The sequence below is a fragment of the Anarhichas minor genome, unplaced genomic scaffold, assembly GCF_050575085.1.
Source record: "Anarhichas minor isolate MPS153535 unplaced genomic scaffold, ASM5057508v1 ptg000009l, whole genome shotgun sequence".
NCBI classification, from domain to species: Eukaryota; Metazoa; Chordata; class Actinopteri; order Perciformes; family Anarhichadidae; genus Anarhichas; species Anarhichas minor.
Window position 1 is genome coordinate 3,735,001 of NW_027466455.1, and position 17,932 is coordinate 3,752,932.

At 40.9% G+C, this 17,932-nt stretch overlaps 2 protein-coding genes and 1 long non-coding RNA gene across 3 annotated transcripts in view; 1 reads left to right on the forward strand and 2 right to left on the reverse strand.

Annotated features, from left to right (window-relative positions):
• Nucleotides 1–350, forward strand: part of LOC142946064 (ribonuclease kappa-A-like) — a 6,797-nt gene extending 6,447 nt beyond the window's left edge. Inside the window, exon 4 of the mRNA XM_076087109.1 lies at nt 1–350. This exon is cut by the window's left edge and continues 37 nt beyond it. The gene's annotated coding sequence lies outside the window, so the exon portion shown is untranslated.
• alox12 (arachidonate 12-lipoxygenase) lies at nt 351–16,257 on the reverse strand. The gene is made up of 15 exons (XM_076087110.1): nt 15,975–16,257; nt 13,409–13,555; nt 13,102–13,303; nt 11,622–11,703; nt 11,403–11,525; nt 10,900–11,006; nt 9,103–9,275; nt 8,804–8,947; nt 8,022–8,225; nt 5,194–5,280; nt 4,928–5,097; nt 3,818–3,939; nt 2,788–2,888; nt 2,527–2,697; nt 351–2,199 (listed from the first exon to the last, which is right to left on the reverse strand). The coding sequence occupies exons 2-15, from the start codon at nt 13,553–13,555 to the stop codon at nt 2,020–2,022; spliced, it is 2,013 nt and encodes a 670-aa protein (XP_075943225.1). The 5' UTR covers nt 15,975–16,257; the 3' UTR covers nt 351–2,019.
• An 862-nt stretch (nt 16,258–17,119) lies between these two features.
• Nucleotides 17,120–17,627, reverse strand: LOC142945968 (uncharacterized). The gene is made up of 2 exons (XR_012952959.1): nt 17,492–17,627; nt 17,120–17,394 (listed from the first exon to the last, which is right to left on the reverse strand). It is a non-coding gene; the product is annotated as an uncharacterized LOC142945968 (long non-coding RNA).
• Nucleotides 17,628–17,932: the final 305 nt, after the last annotated feature.

A 17,932-nucleotide genomic window follows, 5' to 3' on the forward strand; every position in this document is an offset into this window, starting at 1 on the left:
GAGCTCCCAGCGGCTGTGTGAGGAAGATCAGTTTATTTAAAATGAGATTAATTCTACCTCTGATCACAAGGGCTGAAATGATTTGACTGAATTCGTAAGAAAGAAAGAAAACCACTGGAACGCTAATAGTTGTTGTTGTCTCAGAGATTCTTCTTGTTGAAAAATGTAAAAGGTTGTAAATAATTGTGTCCTGGGTTTGATACCTACTGTACTGTACAAGAGAGTGTCTGTGTGGAATGTTAGTCATATCAAGTTATTCATTTCTGTCAGCTTGAAATCATATTCTGAAGCTTGTCCTTATTGTAATGTCCAGCATCCATTTCAAACATTAAAGGTATGTTGAGACCTGAGTCAGCTTCATTAGACTGTTTATTTCCCACCAGCCCCGATGTTTCACTTCTTCAAAGTTAGCTTGCTTCATGACTTTCTAGCTTTTCAACACATCAACAACTGTCGCCGTAATTACCAGAATATAAAATATACAAAAATGTGGTAAATACCTAAAGATGAAAATATTGGCTATAGAATAAAATCAAAAGCACACTGACAAAAATAGCTTAGCTCAACGTGGTAAATTTCCTCCTTGGCCTTTCGACTGACCACCGACTCCTGGTCCACGACCTTTGACCCCTTCCCCATCGAACACCCGATGCAGCGTTTTCAGAGACAGAAACAACTCTACGTCTCCAGCATTCCACTCAAAATGGTATGTTTCATGCTTCAATTATGAGCACAATTCGGTAAAAAAATGCCACGTTGGATGTGGTGACCATGGTGTTGATGTGGCTGAGACACAACCAAACTGCCTCTGGTGGACATTCAGACACACTGGCTGATCATTTTAACATGTCATAAAAAACATAAATGGTCTAATATTCATAGAAATGTATGTATTTTTTCCCTGCTTAGCTTTCTCACATTTGTTTCTGTGTTTTTACAACATTGAATCGTTAAGGAAGCTCCGAAAGGTAAGTGAAACTTTTTTTTTTTTAAAGGTTCGGTAGGCTATTTGTTTTTTAATATTATTACAATATTAGTGTAGTACTCACTTCGGCCACAAGGGGCTGAAGTGCACCACTACCTAAAAAGGACTAGAAGCGTTCATGTTTTAGTTTCCCATGCACTCCAAACACAAGCTACATATACTGTGTGTTAAGTAAATTAGAACTCACCTGGAAGACAACATGAATGCTTTTTTTTTCACCTGTCTTCACAGATGGAAAAACGAACTAAAATGATCTATTTTCCACCTGTTCTTAATTTATACACAGGAGAGAAAACATTTGAGATCAGTCTCCAGGCCTTTACACACTGGAGCTGTGACAAATAAACAACACGAAAATGCTAAATACTCGGCGACAAATATTTTGCATCAAAACTATTCATACCGGCAGCGATTTGGCAACACTTTTACATAAAAGATTTGAATAGATTCATACAGGCAGCGTCTGAACTGTTGTTTAGCCTGAAGCTACTGCAACATATTTTAATGAGTTTCCTTTCAGCACAATGCTCTGACTGAATTTGAGTTCCCTCTGGTAAACACTTACGAATGTGTAATGTATGTGTCCAGGGCTTTTATTGTGATAAGTAAGAGCAAAAGAAGTGGATCTGGTCTGTGCTGCCTTTGTCAAGGTTGAAATTAGTAATAAAGTTTGTCATCTTGGTTCGGACCACAGAGCCTTTATGTTGTTGAACACTATAGTGGACGTATTGAACATGTCTGTTCCGCACAACGGGATTGGTCGACGCCTTTAGTGCGAAAGCTCAGAAATAAACGACCTCGCTCCATAAGAAAATTGTGTCACCCCATAATATTTTGTGGCCTGTCAGAAAGCTCAAAACAGTTAAAAAATATATTTTGATGTGCAAATTAATCCCACAAAATAAACGAGGGATCCATTTACAGTGTGTAAAGGTCTCACTTGCCTCTCAGGGCCTCCATAAATCACAGCAGATGTAATTAGAATCTTTTTCTGCAATAATCAACTGAAAAAATCTTGTAGTCTGTTAGTCTCTTTATATAGTGATGCTGTTCTCTATGCGGCTGGGCAGGAGGAACAGGTACTGAAGCTCCAGTCCTTCATTCTGACTCATGATGTGCTTCTCAATTTCCTTCAGCTCTGCTGTGAACCTGTCAATCACCTCCTGGGCCCGCCCCTCCGTGAAGTGCTCCTCTGTGTATTGGCCCAATGGAATCTAGGCGGGAGAAAACACATCAGTACGTCTATTTTATAAAATATTCATGAACATCATGGCCTCTAGTGTCAGGGTGGTGTGTGTTGTCTGAAACAAACACAAAACCTCCTTTTTCACCTGTTTCTAAATAATAAACACAGCAGACAAAACATTTATGTTCAGACGTAAAAAATGGATGAACAGAATTTTATTTTTTCACTTGCCTCTGAGGGCTTCCATACTCGACCCTTTCACTCATCAGCAATGTCAGCTGATCAAAATTAGAATTTGGAGTCCTTGTTTAATATATGATCTATTGCCACATAAAGCAGACAGAGGTGGACTCACTGCGTCTGGCTGTGCTCGCCCCAGATGCCATGTGATAGCCATCTGCACACAGGACTGGCTGACATCAGGAAGGGTGGCCATGATCATCTCCATGGTGACAGCATCCTTGTCTGTTGGGTGAGGGAGTCTCATGGTGCAGGGGGTGTTGGGGACCCAGGCACACCAGTCAAACTGGGAAAAACCACCAACAGAGAGAGAATGAGTTAAAGCCCCTCTGTGCAGGATGTGACTGTGGTGTGGACTCCTTGTGGTGTTCAGCACCTGTCCGTTGTTAGTGGCAGCGTGCTGGGCGGTACTGATGAAGATGGCCACTGACAGCAGGGTGGAGAGTTCCTCTCTGGTGCTGAGCTTACTGGGCAGACCTGAGCAGACATACACCATCAATAATTAAATGCACAAACAATATATCATTTCTGACAGCAGTTTTAATGGATGATTCCTGCAAATTTTGTAAAAATGTGACATATGGTACATATTGAGACATCAGAAGGATGTGACATTTATGCTAGCTCCCGGGTACCTTGCCTCTCTACAGCTCCCCTACGGCACCAACAGTGTGTAGCTATGTAGCAAAATACTTGAGTCTGGAGTGGATAACTTAAGCTAATTCATCCAGACTCCTGGTGTTTCATCACACTGGTTCATCCCATTGGCTAGTTTGCCGTTTGCAAATTACTTCATCAGCTAATGTTACAAAGCAAACAACAGCATATCCATGGAGCATGCTAAGTAACAACTAACTGGCTAACCTTAGCCTGCTTGCTCGCTAACGTTATCGCCAATGTTATACTATCTGAGTGCATGTTAGTTGGTTAGCTTGCCAAATTACTTCACCAGCTAACGTGATCCATAATTCCAATGTGTTACGACAAACGGTGTTGATTTTAGCCAACATTAAATGATGTAGTGGTACAAAGCCAAGGAGTATAACTAACTATTGCTTTCTATGCTAAGCTAAGGTTAGCTAGGTGGCTGTACCTTAGCTATGCGACATGGATCTTGTTTTTGTTGCTTCGTACCGTGAGCTAATGAAGCAATTCGCAAACGGCAAGCTAATTAGAATCAATAGTCCAAATAAAATATAGGAATATCATACAATCATATGATATGATATACTGTGATGTAATAACGCTTGGTGTGCAAGCAACAGGATGCTGACTGCAGTTCACTTAATGGCCACCAGTGTCACAAGCTCCACATAGTACCTATCTTTATAAAAATGCCCTGATGGAAGTGTGCTTTTTAACCTGTGTGTAAATAAAGATAAACATGCAGGATATTAATAACTGACCAAACTTGGGGAGTTCTGCGAAGCCTTCCAGTGATATGTCTCTAATCCAGGCTTGGAGCTCCAGGTCCTCCTGCACATCATGGTCTGACTGGTAGTACAGGCCTACCATACCTGAGACAAAACTGAAGGAAGAGGTACAGTTAAATGCATCTGGCCCTCGTGATGTCCTCAAATTACAGAATGTATTCTCTCAAATCAATAGCACGAAGTGAGCTTGTGTGAAACTCAACCCAACATACAGAAATCCAGAGGAGCGTATCAGCCAGACCAAGACACCTTGGCAAAGGTTCATTTAATGCAAATATTCATTTTACAATGCAACCTATGTCACACAAATATTTGGTACTTTACTTTTACTGAGCATTATCACTTCTAAATGAGCATGTGAAGAAACGCAGAGGAAGCATTTAACAAATGTGAATGGGACTTTATCCGGTCATTATCACATATCATATCAGCTCCCATCTGGGCTTCCCTTTTCCATCACTTTTGTTTGATATATCAATTGAACCACTTGCAGTGCAAATCCAGAGCAACTGTGCATCCCATCACCTTCTCTTCAAACAAAATATATCTTTATGCTGATGATGTAATACTCTATTTACACAGCCACTTCAATGTCCAATGAAATGATTCAGAAGTACATTTTGTGTTTGACATTTTATAGTATATATATTTTTAAAATCCAGATATAAAATGATCTACAGTGACTCTGCATCGATGCTTTTCCATACAGTGGGGCGATTTGAATGTATCTGGGTATAGATAGGAGGACACTAGTATAGAAAGGTATCTGTGTGCTGTAGTCATTGTTTTAGAAACATATCCAGTGTGGATGGTGAGCAAAGTGAGATCTGCTAGATACTGGTTGGCTTACTGTAAACCATTTAATACATTTTAATATAGTGAATTATGTTTACTGGTCCAATCAAATCTGAAGGATTCAAATTGCTTAACAAGCTACCAAGCACCTAAATATTCCATTTAATTTAGTCCCATTATTGAAGACAAAGACGCTGTAACTTCACTTTGGTCTTCTGGTTTTCAGAATAAAGCAGCAGACAGCTGTTGTGTCCTACCAGCTGCTAGTATGAGCACAGGGTGTAATACCTAAGTATGGCCTCCCACAGCATCAGACTGTGGTCTCTGTAGAAATAGTTTGGGAGCTGGGAGACGCCTCTCTCGGGGAAGTCATTGGGAGGCTGGAGGGAGCGGTAGGTCAGGCCCTTGTATTCCCTCTGAGCCAGAATCACCAGGCCATCACCACCCGTAGACACAACCTACACACAATCATTCCCATCAGATCGTTAAACACATCAAGTGGGTTTTTAAATCAATAACGTGTCTGTGATGAGGCGGAGGGCCCAGTGACACACCCTTTTGAAGATGCCAGTGGACGAGAGGAGCTGAGTGCGCCCCCTACAGTTGATCTCTAGAGTGTAACGCAGATGAGGGGCCATGAGCTGCAGCGGGAAGACACAGAACAGAGTCTCAAATGACAGCACCAACAGCTGAACTGTTACTAATCAAGGTCTGGAAAAAGGTAAAGTAAAGGCAATTCCTCAGCAATAACAGCACGACAGTCATGTCCCTTTCTCTTTTTAACACAAGCATTGTTTTCATTCACTAATTATTTCCGGTTGCTTCTACTTTTACTTTTTTTAAATTGTTATCACGTTATCATTAGTGAAACTCCACTTCCTGCAGATGTTTCAAATTGAAAGCTTGCTATTAAAAGGGAGGGATTATGAGCCACTGGTGGTCTTTTATTGTGAAACATCTCTGCAGGGTGTGTTGAGTTTCATTAACTTAACAGCAATCAAAAAAATTACAAAGTGGAAGAGACAGGAACCAATTAGTGGATAACAACAATATCTGTTTTAAGCAGTGGTGAGTATGACATGACTCTGTTATTGTACTGATATAATTAGTGATATGGGAATCTATGAATTAATTCAGACAGCAGGTAAATAGGAAGAAGTGTTGAGTTTGTCTTCACCACAGAACAAGGGATATTATAAATAAAGGTCTTAAATAAAAAGTCTGGTTCTCTCTGCATTTGATGTACATTAAAGCTGCAGTTGGTAACTTTTATGAAAACAACTGTCTGTCATATTTGCCCAAACTTTCACTATATCCTGACAGACGAACTGAAAACTACAGTTCTATACAACAGTGGTTCTCAACTGGTTTGGCTGCGGGACCCACCATCACCCCTTAATGACAACCCAAATTATTTATATATATATATATATATATATATAATTTGGGTATATCTATATTCGAGAAGTCTAGTAGTAGTAACGTCTCTGTGTAGTAAACAACTGCCAAATCAAATAAAGAAAGTACACCAATTATATTTTAACAAATGTTATTCTCATTTTTCAAATTTAACTGGATGGATTGTAAATAATACATAGAAATACATGAATAAATGTTCTTCTCATTTCAAGTAAAATAACAGCTGGATTAAAAAATAAATTATGTAACGAAATTCATTTTCGAAAAGTTATTTTCACTGAATTGCCCTGAAGCTTTGAATTCAGTTCATTCAGGGAGAAGTGAAAAAGCCACAATATTATATTTTTCTCATCTACTAAAAAGAGAAATGAGTGTTTTGAAGAATTCACTTATATGAGTCTGTCCAGTCAGAGTCTAATGACTCTGGTCTCTCTGGACATTTTTCTCTTTTGGAAATCGTCCTATGATTTGACTTTCACAACTCTCACTTCAACAGTCCTACTCTGCTCTCTATGGGTACATCCCAAGTCTCTTAATTGCATCCCCGTTTCCCTCACTTGGGTCCTTTCCTTGCGTCTTAGTCCCTCCCACCAGGGATGCATGGAGGAAACCATGCGAGGAGAGAGGAACGAGGAGATATGTTTTAAGAGACATGAGACGTCCTTTCCTCAGTTGCGTCACGTGAAGCGACATCTGTTTCTGATGACGGTGCTGATGATCACAGCTGGATCAGCTGTCAGTCGGCTTTAACAGCTGGAGAGACTTTTGATAAGTTTGTGTGTGTTCACATGATCACTGTACTTAATAACAGTAACTAATAATACTAATAACTAATAAAGACACAGTAATCACCACTGTAGAGGTGTTTCTTTCTGTAGTCTGTTAACAAACTGTCCTGTGTTCTGTTTATAAGCACAGGATCCATTTCTACCGGCGGAATGCGATCGTCTTATTTATGAATTATTTGCATCTGTACGTTTTAAAATTCAGATAATGGCGTCATTATTAAATAACCCAGAATATGATTATTGTTTCTCTTAAATGATAAAACTCATCAAACCCGACAATCAGGAATGAACAGCCTCACATGACTGAATGAAATGATGATAAATGATGTAAAAAGTGTTTCGTCTCTCCAGCTCTCTCTCTCTCTCTCTCTATATATATATATATATATATATATATATATAAATAAGTGTTTCGTCTCTCCAGTTCCCTCTGACTTTAATTGTTTCCATAATAAATGTTCAGATCATGAAAACACAAATCTTTCTAACAAATGAAGAAAGTTGTTTGTGGTCCTTTTGTTGTTCAGTCTACAATGAACATTTATTTAAACCAGATGTTGAATCAGAAAACGAATCAAATATAAAGCTTGAGTGTAATCTGTGATCCGTCTTCACTGTTTACATGTTGAAAAAAATCTCATCAGTCCGATCGGCTGCAGCATCCAATCACATGACTGATGAACAATGAGGGGGCGTGTCGGCCGTTAAAAGACTTCCTGGAAGTCTGTTCTCGTGGGTCCTCGCTCATGGCTCCTCGGAGATCCCTCCTCTCTCCTCGATCCTCTCTCCTCAGAGCTAAATAAGAGCTTTGGGACGGCCGTCAATATGGCGGCGCAGAACAACTTCCGGTTCAAGCGAGGATCGAGGAGCGAGGAAATGACAATTAAGAGACTTGGGATGTACCCTATAACCTCGTCTCTCCCCCGTGTGTCACGGTGTGTGTACATCTCACTCAAGTCAGGAAACTCGTCAGAATACCCATATTTGATTGGATGAGCTGCGTCACGTGATGTGATTCACAACGCATAAAAAATGCCCTTCAAAATAAAATCACAACATATTTTTTTTTTTTTTTTTGTCAGGCAAAGGCCCGCGACCCACTGAAAACTGGTCCGCGACCCACTTTTGGGTCGCGACCCACCAGTTGAGAATCACTGCTATACAATATGACTTGCCTTATATATAGGATGCACAGCAGGCAGCTGTCTCAGCGTAGCCACACAAAACACCTCTATCACCAGGTGAGTCCTGAGCAGGTGAGACAGCAGCTGGAACACCTGGAACTCAGAGTGACGAACCCACATCTTAGCCAATAGCCAGGCCAGGGGCGGGTCTCTGGGCAGGAATATGGGCGTGTCCAGGCCCGGAGTCTGCTCCAGCTGAGGACAAGGAGGTGGAACTGTTACAGTTCTGTTCCACTGCAGGCAACCTGAACTTCACTAGGACCTCCCGGACCGTATGATAAACCGTTATTAGCCACCACTTTTGTTTCCACTGTAGCTTAGAAGCTGCAATTGCGGATTATAAAAAGCTGTGCAGCCTGTCACTGATGTTCATCCATGTTTTTTAAGCATACATTCAGTTTTGTCTTACATTTAATGTTGTCAAGTTTATGTTCAGTATTTTACAGGTTTTTGTTGAATTTTCACAGATTTTCACGACGTTATTTCAGATATACATTCAATATTCTGAGATTTTGATAAAATGCTCTTTGCATTCAGGTTTTCACAAAATTATCTTAGATTTTCTTTCATTTTTCTATGATTATATTAAACATTTCTCAGGTTTAAATTAAGTATTCTCAGGTTTTTCTATATTTTCTGTCAGATTTATATAAATATTTTCAGGTTTTCATTCAATATTCTCATATTTTCAGTATTCTAAGGATGCATTCATTAACCTCAGATGTCCTTTTTAGGTTTTTCATTCAATAACTTGATGGGTGTGAATGAGATACCTGTATAGCAATAGGTATGAGTCCGTCATCTGGGTGTTGGTACAGGAGACAGAGTGGAGCAGCGATGTACTGAGGTTTGCCCCTGATTGTATTGGTGGGAACCCCATCCATGATGGCGTAGTCCAACAGGTAGATGTTACCTGCCTGGACAGGAGAGAAGCAGAATATTAAGAAGAATCTGGACATGAAAGGAGCAGAGAGTATGAGCTGAATGAACGGAGAAATGACACAATTATGCAGTTGCTGTATTTGTTGTGTCACAATAATTAGTATAGATCATAGTGACAACATTTCTCCACCTTGAGTTCTTTGTCCAGGTTGGTCCTGGGAGCCATGGAGCTCTGCACCATGTCTGGTACTACAGGGAAGTTCTCTGGCAGCTTCTTGCACCTCTGGATCATCCTCGGGTTGGAGCCGTTCATACACTGGTAGCCAAAGAACTGGTCCTCCTTCCAGTGCTCCATACAGTACTCTGAGTAAGAGACACACACATACTGGATGAGTAATTAACCCTGGAGGTCATTGTCAGATAAATCTGTATCAAGTACTGTACTTGTTAGTCAAGTATGATCAGTCATGTTAACAAAGATAATCCTAAAAAGATGTCCTCACCAAAAAACGCAGAATAAGTCGTCTGTGGTCAGCTGATTACGATCCATATTTAAGTTGTTTATTAGACGGCGACCTCTAGAGGCCAAAGTAATTATGACAGAAGCAAAGACAGAAGTCAGGTGACTTAGTATAAAGAGAGAAGAAGTCTGCATAGGAAAGATGTTGGGGTGGATGGATGGGAAAGGACGCTCACTCAGGAGACCGCTGTTTGTGTTTCATGTTTTAAAACCAAAAGTGAATATGTTGAGGTATTTTAAGTTACGTTCTTAACTAGTGTACTTGTTAGTACGCAACTTATGCAACATACGTAGCTATATTATTTTGAACAAAACCATGATATTTTCTTTAACTTAACCAAGTAGTTCTGTTTCACGTTAACAACGTTAAATACAACAGTCTTTGGGAGTCATTGACCTATTCTGTAGTTATAGGTATGAGAATGTGTTGATTGAACAACTACACCTCCCATGAAGCTTTGATACAACGTCTACTTCTATGACTCACATTACAGCTTTAAAGAGAGTGGTGATAGATTCCCTCTTTAGCAAAACACATTGTGTAATAGAGGCTTCGACAAAAGTTAGTCGAGAAGAGATTAACTAGCTAACAGCTAGCTTGACCCGTTTGTCTGACAGTCAAAAACATCTTCGAGAGTCTTACTAAAGACCTACATATCTGCTGTGCATGAACAGCAAGCTACCAAGCATGTTAGCCAGCTAACTTTGGGCTTTAAGACCTTTAATCTTGGAAAGCACAGATATAAAGGCTCAAGTATGCTTCAAAGAAAGTAGGCTGTAGGACGTGCTGTCTGACCACATCGAAAGCCAAAATGTTAAAATGATAACTATTAAGAGTTTTGTCTTTAATAACTGAATTGATTTTCATTGTGAGATGTATTCCCCATGCCATATTAAAATCAAAACACAGAAAACAAATTGTCAGGCTGTCCGTCATGGCTGCCATTAGCTTGTGTCAGCCATGACGAGGTCCAGCCATGGTTCCGCCCCCAAGCTGTGATTGGACAGTTGATTGTTGTTCATTTTGGCATAAACAACACATCTCCATCTCAAAAAAAGAGAAAGCTTCCTTTCACCTCATGAAAACTAATGACAGTGTTTTGCATTTACTATTGGCAGGTCTACGCTGACACTGAAATAATAACATGGAAATCCATGTCACAATAAAAAACAATTCATTCAGTAACTGAAGATAATAACGGCAGTTATTTGTGTTTTAACATGTTTATTTTGTTTAATTATGACACAAGTAATGCATACATAAAAAGCAAATATATATAACAATGTGTATCGTATTTCACTTTATTTCTGTGATTTGTTTTTATTTAGGCATTCTAAATCTTCCATACAATGAATGTGTGTTCATAAAAGGATTGTATATATTAAACATATTACATTTCTTGTCTATAAGAAAGGTCATTTTCCCAATCAGGTTTGGGGAGGAGTGCGTAGTGTGTATTTACCTACCAGCTATGGGGCTTCGCAGCTTCCAGAAGATCCGTTTGAAATCGTCCAGGTCGCTCCAGGACTTCCCGAAACTGATGGCCAGCTTCTTTAGGGACAGCTCCAGCAAGCTGATGGAAAGAACGGGTGCATGTTTACTTGATGTTCATCACGTTGTTGGCCTACAGATCTGATTAGGCAGCACAGTGTAGGAGCTCAACTCTTATCTAGGGACCAAAAGTCTTTGTGAGGACCAGTGTCAGCTTTAAACCCTCGTAGTGAGGATATTCATGCATTGTGAGGACATTGTCCACGGCCCTCACTACTTTAGAGACTGTTTGAAGGTTCAGACTTAGGCTTAAGGTCAAGCTTAGAATTAGGTTTAGGTTAGGATAAGGGTAAGTTGTGGGGTTATGCACTCTATTTGGCTGGTTAAGGTGTAGGATCAGAGGCCAGGGAATGCATGTTGTTGGTGTGGGTCCTCACAAGTATGGAAAGACAGACGTGTGTGTGTGTGCAACACCTACGCATAGTGTAATGAATGTTCAAAGTCGCTCCTCTTCTCGTTGTCGAAGCGGACATCTTGAGGTAGATCTGCTTCTGTTTTAGCGTCGATACATCTGGGCAGCCCTGGGGTCCACGTTACCCATCTGAAAGACAGCGACACACAGCATGATACCAATATGAATACATTAAAAACCTTTGACACATCCAGTGTGTTTGTTGTGTCGTTGGGTGTGTGGGACCTGTAAGTTGTCTGTCTCTCCTGCAGCTCTGTCTTCCTGTGAGCCAGCAGCTGGGGTAAGGAGTCGTCCCTCAGTGTCTTTGCTACACAAGCAGCAGCAGGAGGAGGGAGACAGGAAGGCGCACCTTTAGCAGCAGCTCAGACCTACATGGGCTCATGACCTCTGCACTAACGTTTTAGAGGCATGTCTTCCTCTGCCCACAAATTGTGTATTTTTTTATTTTGGTGAAGAAAAACCGTTTACATCCAGTGTTAAAGTAAAAAAGATATCTGATCCACCAGCCTTTGCGTTTACGCCTGGTATTAACAAGTGTTATCTCTATTCTGCCTATTCTTCTTCTATATTGTGATTGGATCTCAGTATGCAAATGAGCTGGGTATTTGTCAACAAACATGGCACATTCCAGGTTAAGGGAAGCAAAGCTATTGACGGGTGTAACAAGGCAGAGATAAAGCGAGGTGTGTGATGTTATCTTGTTAACAACCAATTGGCCTTCGGCAATGGGTAAACATGTTTTTTTGTTATTATTCTGCCCCTACAACACATCATCCATTTCTACATTCTTTTTTGCGAGGGGGAAAGAACTTGCTACGACTTGTAGTTTTTGCTGGGTTTAGGTTGTTTGACATAACAGTAAGAGGCAGAGTGACTTCACCTTCAACCTGCTGTTTAGACTTTTGTCTTAAGGATGTGGTCCCGCTGTACAGATCGCATTTACACCGGGCTGACATCCGTATACAAGACCACATCCGAATGCTCCATTTACACCTGCACTAACATGTGGTTTTCCAGATCCAGATCACATGTTAACACTATTGCAAGGCTATTGAATGAAGGCTGGTACACTGGGAGTTATGGGGTTTGGCACATGTGCATTGTAACTAGAATGTAAGTAGATGTTGGAGGGTTACAGCAGCCTGACAGAACTTTTAGGGTATGCTCAAATGGACATCGGCAGAAATACAATATTCTATTTTCAAATAGAAAGTGTGTCTTTATGGTCTTTTATTAAAGATCCTTTCATCCCCCGACCCTGACGATCTGAAGCGTGACATCTCCTCTTTTAACCCCTTCTTGGTGATGAAAACTCCAAGTTCCAGAGTCTCAGCTCAGTTTCTTAGAAATTGCATTCATAATGGATTATTCACCAGGTCAGCATTTAGATTTTAGTAGTGTGTCCTTTCAGTAAAGATTGAGAAAGTAATAGTGTGGAGGTCAGGGTGGTGGAACCCAAACCCAAAGTCTACACTGCTCCATCCATTGAGGCACAGGCTGGTCCGTAGCAAAAGCTGATTATAAAACAGCTGAAAGAATGATCTGTTCACACACACACACCAGGATTTGCATGTTATTGGCCTTGTGCCAGCACTAAAATAGAACTTGATGCTTGACTGTCAGGAGAAGTGTGTCCCCTGCATCCAATGTAAGAGCTGCAGGCTCACATGAGTAGTTGATTCTGAATTCCTAGAATCTTTCCTACCTGTTCCCTCTCTTATCTCCACCTTGATGTCTCCTATCAGCCAGCGGTGACACGGGAAAGTCAGCACTTTGTCTTCACCTGGAGGCTCCACCGTGACGTAGCGACAGAACCAGTTATCTTCCAACCAGTACCTCTGTTTCTCCAGTCTGACCAGTAGCAGGGCGCCTAGATGCGAAGGGCTGGTCACCTTGTACTGATCCACCTGACACAGATGGAGGGATGGAGAAGGAGGATCGTACCTGCGATCACTGTCTGAACGCACATCAGGCCACTTGCTATCACTTGTTGTCACTCCTCACACACTTACCGCTCCACGACAGAAGTCCAGTCCGGGGTTGTCCAGCAGGGTGCGTTCGCTTTCCCCTTTCTCCCCCACCAGGGTCACGTAGATGTAGTTGTTGGTGCCTGAATACTCTGATGTACCAGTGGCTACGTTTACAGTGTAGACCTCCATCTGAGGATGTGAGCACACACGCAGCTGAACATTTAACTTCTTGTTGCAAATTAGTCTGCACTGATTAGACCCGATGGCCCTCCTTCAGGTCACCATTCTAAAGCCTATGCTTTATTTTATGCTATATAATGTTCCACTGTGGCGGCCCGCCAAAGTCTATTTCGTCACGCCACAGTTTCATAATAAATTGAAAATAATTTGACAGTTCTCAACGGTTGGGCTGGTTGGCTCTCTCTCCTAGTTTGGCTTGGATGTTTCAAAAAGTACCAAAGTATTGGCATCAAAATATACTTCAAGTACCAAAAGTAAACGTATACTCATTTCAAATAATATATTTACGGTTGGCCAATATCATTGGATTATATTTATTGATGCATTGATGTGCTCTTCACTTTAATGTTGCAGCTGATAAAGGTGGAGCTCATTTTAGGTATTTTATATACTTATTAATATATACTACTTCATAATAAATCATAGATTATTAGTTGATTTATATTTTGTATTAATAATCAGAATCTGAAAAGTAGCCTAACTAGTAACTAAAATTGTCAAATAAATGCAGTGAAGTTAAAAGTACTAGTGTAGTGGATTTGAAGTATAAAGTTACATAAAATGGAAATACTCAAGTAAAGTAAGCTACAAGTACCTCAACGTTGTACTTAAGTACAGTACTTGATCCAGCATACAGCTAACATATCATCACTTTGCACTCAAAGTGCACCAAATTAATACATTTAACCTTAAAATGTACTAAATTGTCTTCTGGGGAAGCATAGAGGCTCCGACGTCCACCCGCCACAGTCTCACAAAATCCTGTGAGCTGCTACCCCATCCCACAACTTTGGGACTGATACGCCCAGTGGGAGCCAGACCTGAACAGCCAGTCTGGTCTCACCTAAACCTAACCCCCCCCCCTAACCCTACTCAGCTGCTCAATTGTCAACAGTGCAGCATTAGCAGTTAGATAAGATGATCATGTTGATATCTCAGAGGAAGCCCGCATATTTTCACAGGAAATGTTCACTTACTATCAGCGTTACCTCAAACGTTTTTACTGAGAAATACTTAACAACCATCGTGACTCAATTCACAGCAGGCCTCATCTATGAATCATGAGAAAAGAGAATTTGTGCGTAAATGAACTTTACGGACCATTTTTACTGCAATTTGTGCAGCATGTCAGAAGGAATCAAACTCTTCATCAAAGTGAATAAAGTGTAGCTGTCACATATTGTGTGAAGGGACTGGCATGCTGATATGGGGATAATTCCCTGATACTAATTTGAATACCAGTTCCAGAAGTAAGCTAATGTTTAAACCACACTGATGCAAATGATCTGATGAGACAACAGAGAAGTAGTCTGACAGCCCACGTACCTCGAGCAGGAAGTGACTAAAGTAGCTCCTGTGACGGCCTCTGACCCAGGCAGGGCTCCTCCTGCTCTCTTGGGTTTTTCCTTTGGCAGGTAGAGATAGACGGAGCCATCATATATTATGTTTTGCCCCTGGGCCGGATGGGCCGAGGTTATTTAGACTGGCTTCTCATTCTCTCTCTCCATCGACCCTTTAGGTTTGGTTTTCCCTCTTTGTTTTGCCTTCACAACACCACACCTACATTCCACATTACAAACACCACTGACTTACGGACTCCTGTATCATCGTCTTAGTTTCAAATAATATATTGTTTAAATTACTTTTAGCCATGTCTACACGTATACAGATATTTTTTTAAACAATATTTGGAGGAGTATTCAGGTAGATGTGTACATGTGTAGCGCCCACCCTCCGGTTCTCACCTAACGCTGTTAGCTCTGCTAGCACTGTTGCCGTAGTTTGCGCTGTTAGCTCTGTCAGCGCTGTTAAACCTCCAGCGCCCGGCTTATCCGTCGCCCCGTTGAGAGGAAATCCCTCAAACATAGATTTGCTCTGGGCTCCTTTAAATTAAATATATATATTTATACTGTATATATGTGCATGTGGAGCTCCAAGCAGTAACTTGTTGCTTCTGCATTGAGCCAACACCGTGGTTTTACCAAATACAGTGATACGCTCCCATGGCAGGGTCAGCTAAAGTACAGACTGCTGTGAGAGCAAACAGATCCACTAAACACTTCAGAGTCGGATGTGGCTGCAGACTCCATGAGTGGGTCTAAGAACATCGTTGAGTTACTTCAAACGCTTGGAAGCATCTTCATAATAATGTAAGTGATACTTTCACATGGTCGACAAGACTCTTTACCAAAGGGTGAAGAGTTTGAAGGCAAATCTGAAGTTTGAATACTGCAATAAAATCTTCATTCAAAAAATACTTGTTTTGGGAGTCCACATCAGCCGAGAGGAATTTACATTCTTTAACAAAAGTTACTGTCAACGCGTCACGTGAGCATTAGAGCGGATCCACAGTGAGAAAAAGACTCACCTTAGTCCAGAATGGTATTCACAGCTGAGTGTCAGTCCCCTCCTCTTCTTTTCCTCTAGATTTCCTTTGGCTCCGTTTGTATTCTGGCACTTCCCTCTTTATTTCCTTTCCCCTCCGTGTCCAGTTTCTTCTCTTTTGAAAGTCTTTACAGATCTGTAAGTTCAACAGTTATCTGGTCAGCACGGCTGTTTCTCTGCGGCCAGTTTGAATCTTTTTCTGCAGAGGTTTTTCTCCCCCTCCCTCTTATTTCACAGCTCCACTGACTCTCTGCTCTCACACTCAGTCCTTTGTGTAGTCACACCTTGCTCTTAGAGAGAGAGAGAGAGAGAGAGAGACAGAGAGAGAGAGAGAGAGAGAGAGAGAGAGAGAGAGAGAGAGAGAGAGAGAGAGAGAGAGAGAGAGAGAGAGAGAAAGTTGCCAAAGGGAAGTTGGGTCAATATGAGGGCTGCACAGATGGGGCTGTAAGATAGCTCTCTCTCTTACGGAGCAGCATACCAGCAGCTGTAGAAGCTCCACATTCACAATGTAAAGAAGCACACAGAGTGACGCTAATGATTTCTGGCTCCATCTTTAATGGTAAAACTTGAAGAAAAATTGCAATATTTTGGGAAACACATGAGTCTGTTGTCTTTTATTATCTTTTTCATTACATTTTTCTTTTATTTATAATTACCATTTTGCTAATTTTTTCAGTTTTTTTAAATATCAGCCTCTACCTAACGGTTCAGATATCGCTTCAATATAAAAGTAAAATATAAACCATATGCTGTCATCATGCTAGTAATATGTTAGTAGATGCCATGTTGGTAGGTGTTAATTTATTATTATGAAATCAGTAGTATAGTATTATTTCCATGTATCTGTTCTAGATATCTACACTCTAAATTATTTCACCGTAAATTAACAGTAACTTACTGGCAGCAGGGACGCCAGTAAGTTACTGTTTTTTACGGTACACTACCGTAATTTACTTTTACTGTATCATACCGTATACTGGATTACGGTACGTGATAGTAGGATAATTAGGTTTTACCGTGATTTTACGGTATATGCCAGAATGTTACCGTTTATTTACAAAGGGTAATACAACCCGCTACTTTTGCATTTAATTCCCAAAAATTTAAAGAACAACAATAGACATTCAATACATAATAGTTGCAGTTTATTACATGTTCTCAAATAATAAAGGGACATTTGTATTACATCACAAAACTCACAATGTACTGCATGTTTAGAAGAAAACTGTTATGGTCGGTTTATCCTGGACCCAAACGCAGACACCGGGACAGCAGAGTAGGTGAAAAAAGAGTTTTATTTTGCTTGTCTGTGGAGCCGGTGGAGCATGCAGGTGAAGCATGCAGGTGGAGCAGCGAGGCGGTGTGTGCAGCGGCGTCTGGGCGGCGACGTGGCACGGGACTCGCTGAGGCAGAGGGAAAACACAAGTTAGTTAAAAACGTCAAAAAGGCTAACTTTCCCAAAGAGAAGATTTAAACTCAAAGGGGCCGAGGTGTAGCTACCACTGAGTTGAAGGAACAATCTGACGATGAGACTGCAGGAAGCCGGGGTATTTAAGCTGAAGGTGATGATGGTGTAATTGTTGTCAGGTGAGGAGATGAGCCCAGGTGCCGGATGATTGCAGCCGCACTCAAGCCACACACACACACACACACACACACACAGAGACAGACAGACAGACAACAGAGGGGAGACAAGCTGAGGTCACAGCGGAGCCGTGACAAAAACTAATAAACCAATAAAATCGTTAATGACCAGCTTAACTGAACTCATTAGCATCAACAGTATAACATTGAATTAAAATAGTATCAAGAACAGTGTAATAGAACTGCTTCACAGTCTAGCTTGATAACAAGTCTTATACACATTTATAGTTAATTTGAACAGCATGAACTCACATGAATGAAACAATAAGGAGAGAGAACACCTTAAAGAGGACTTGA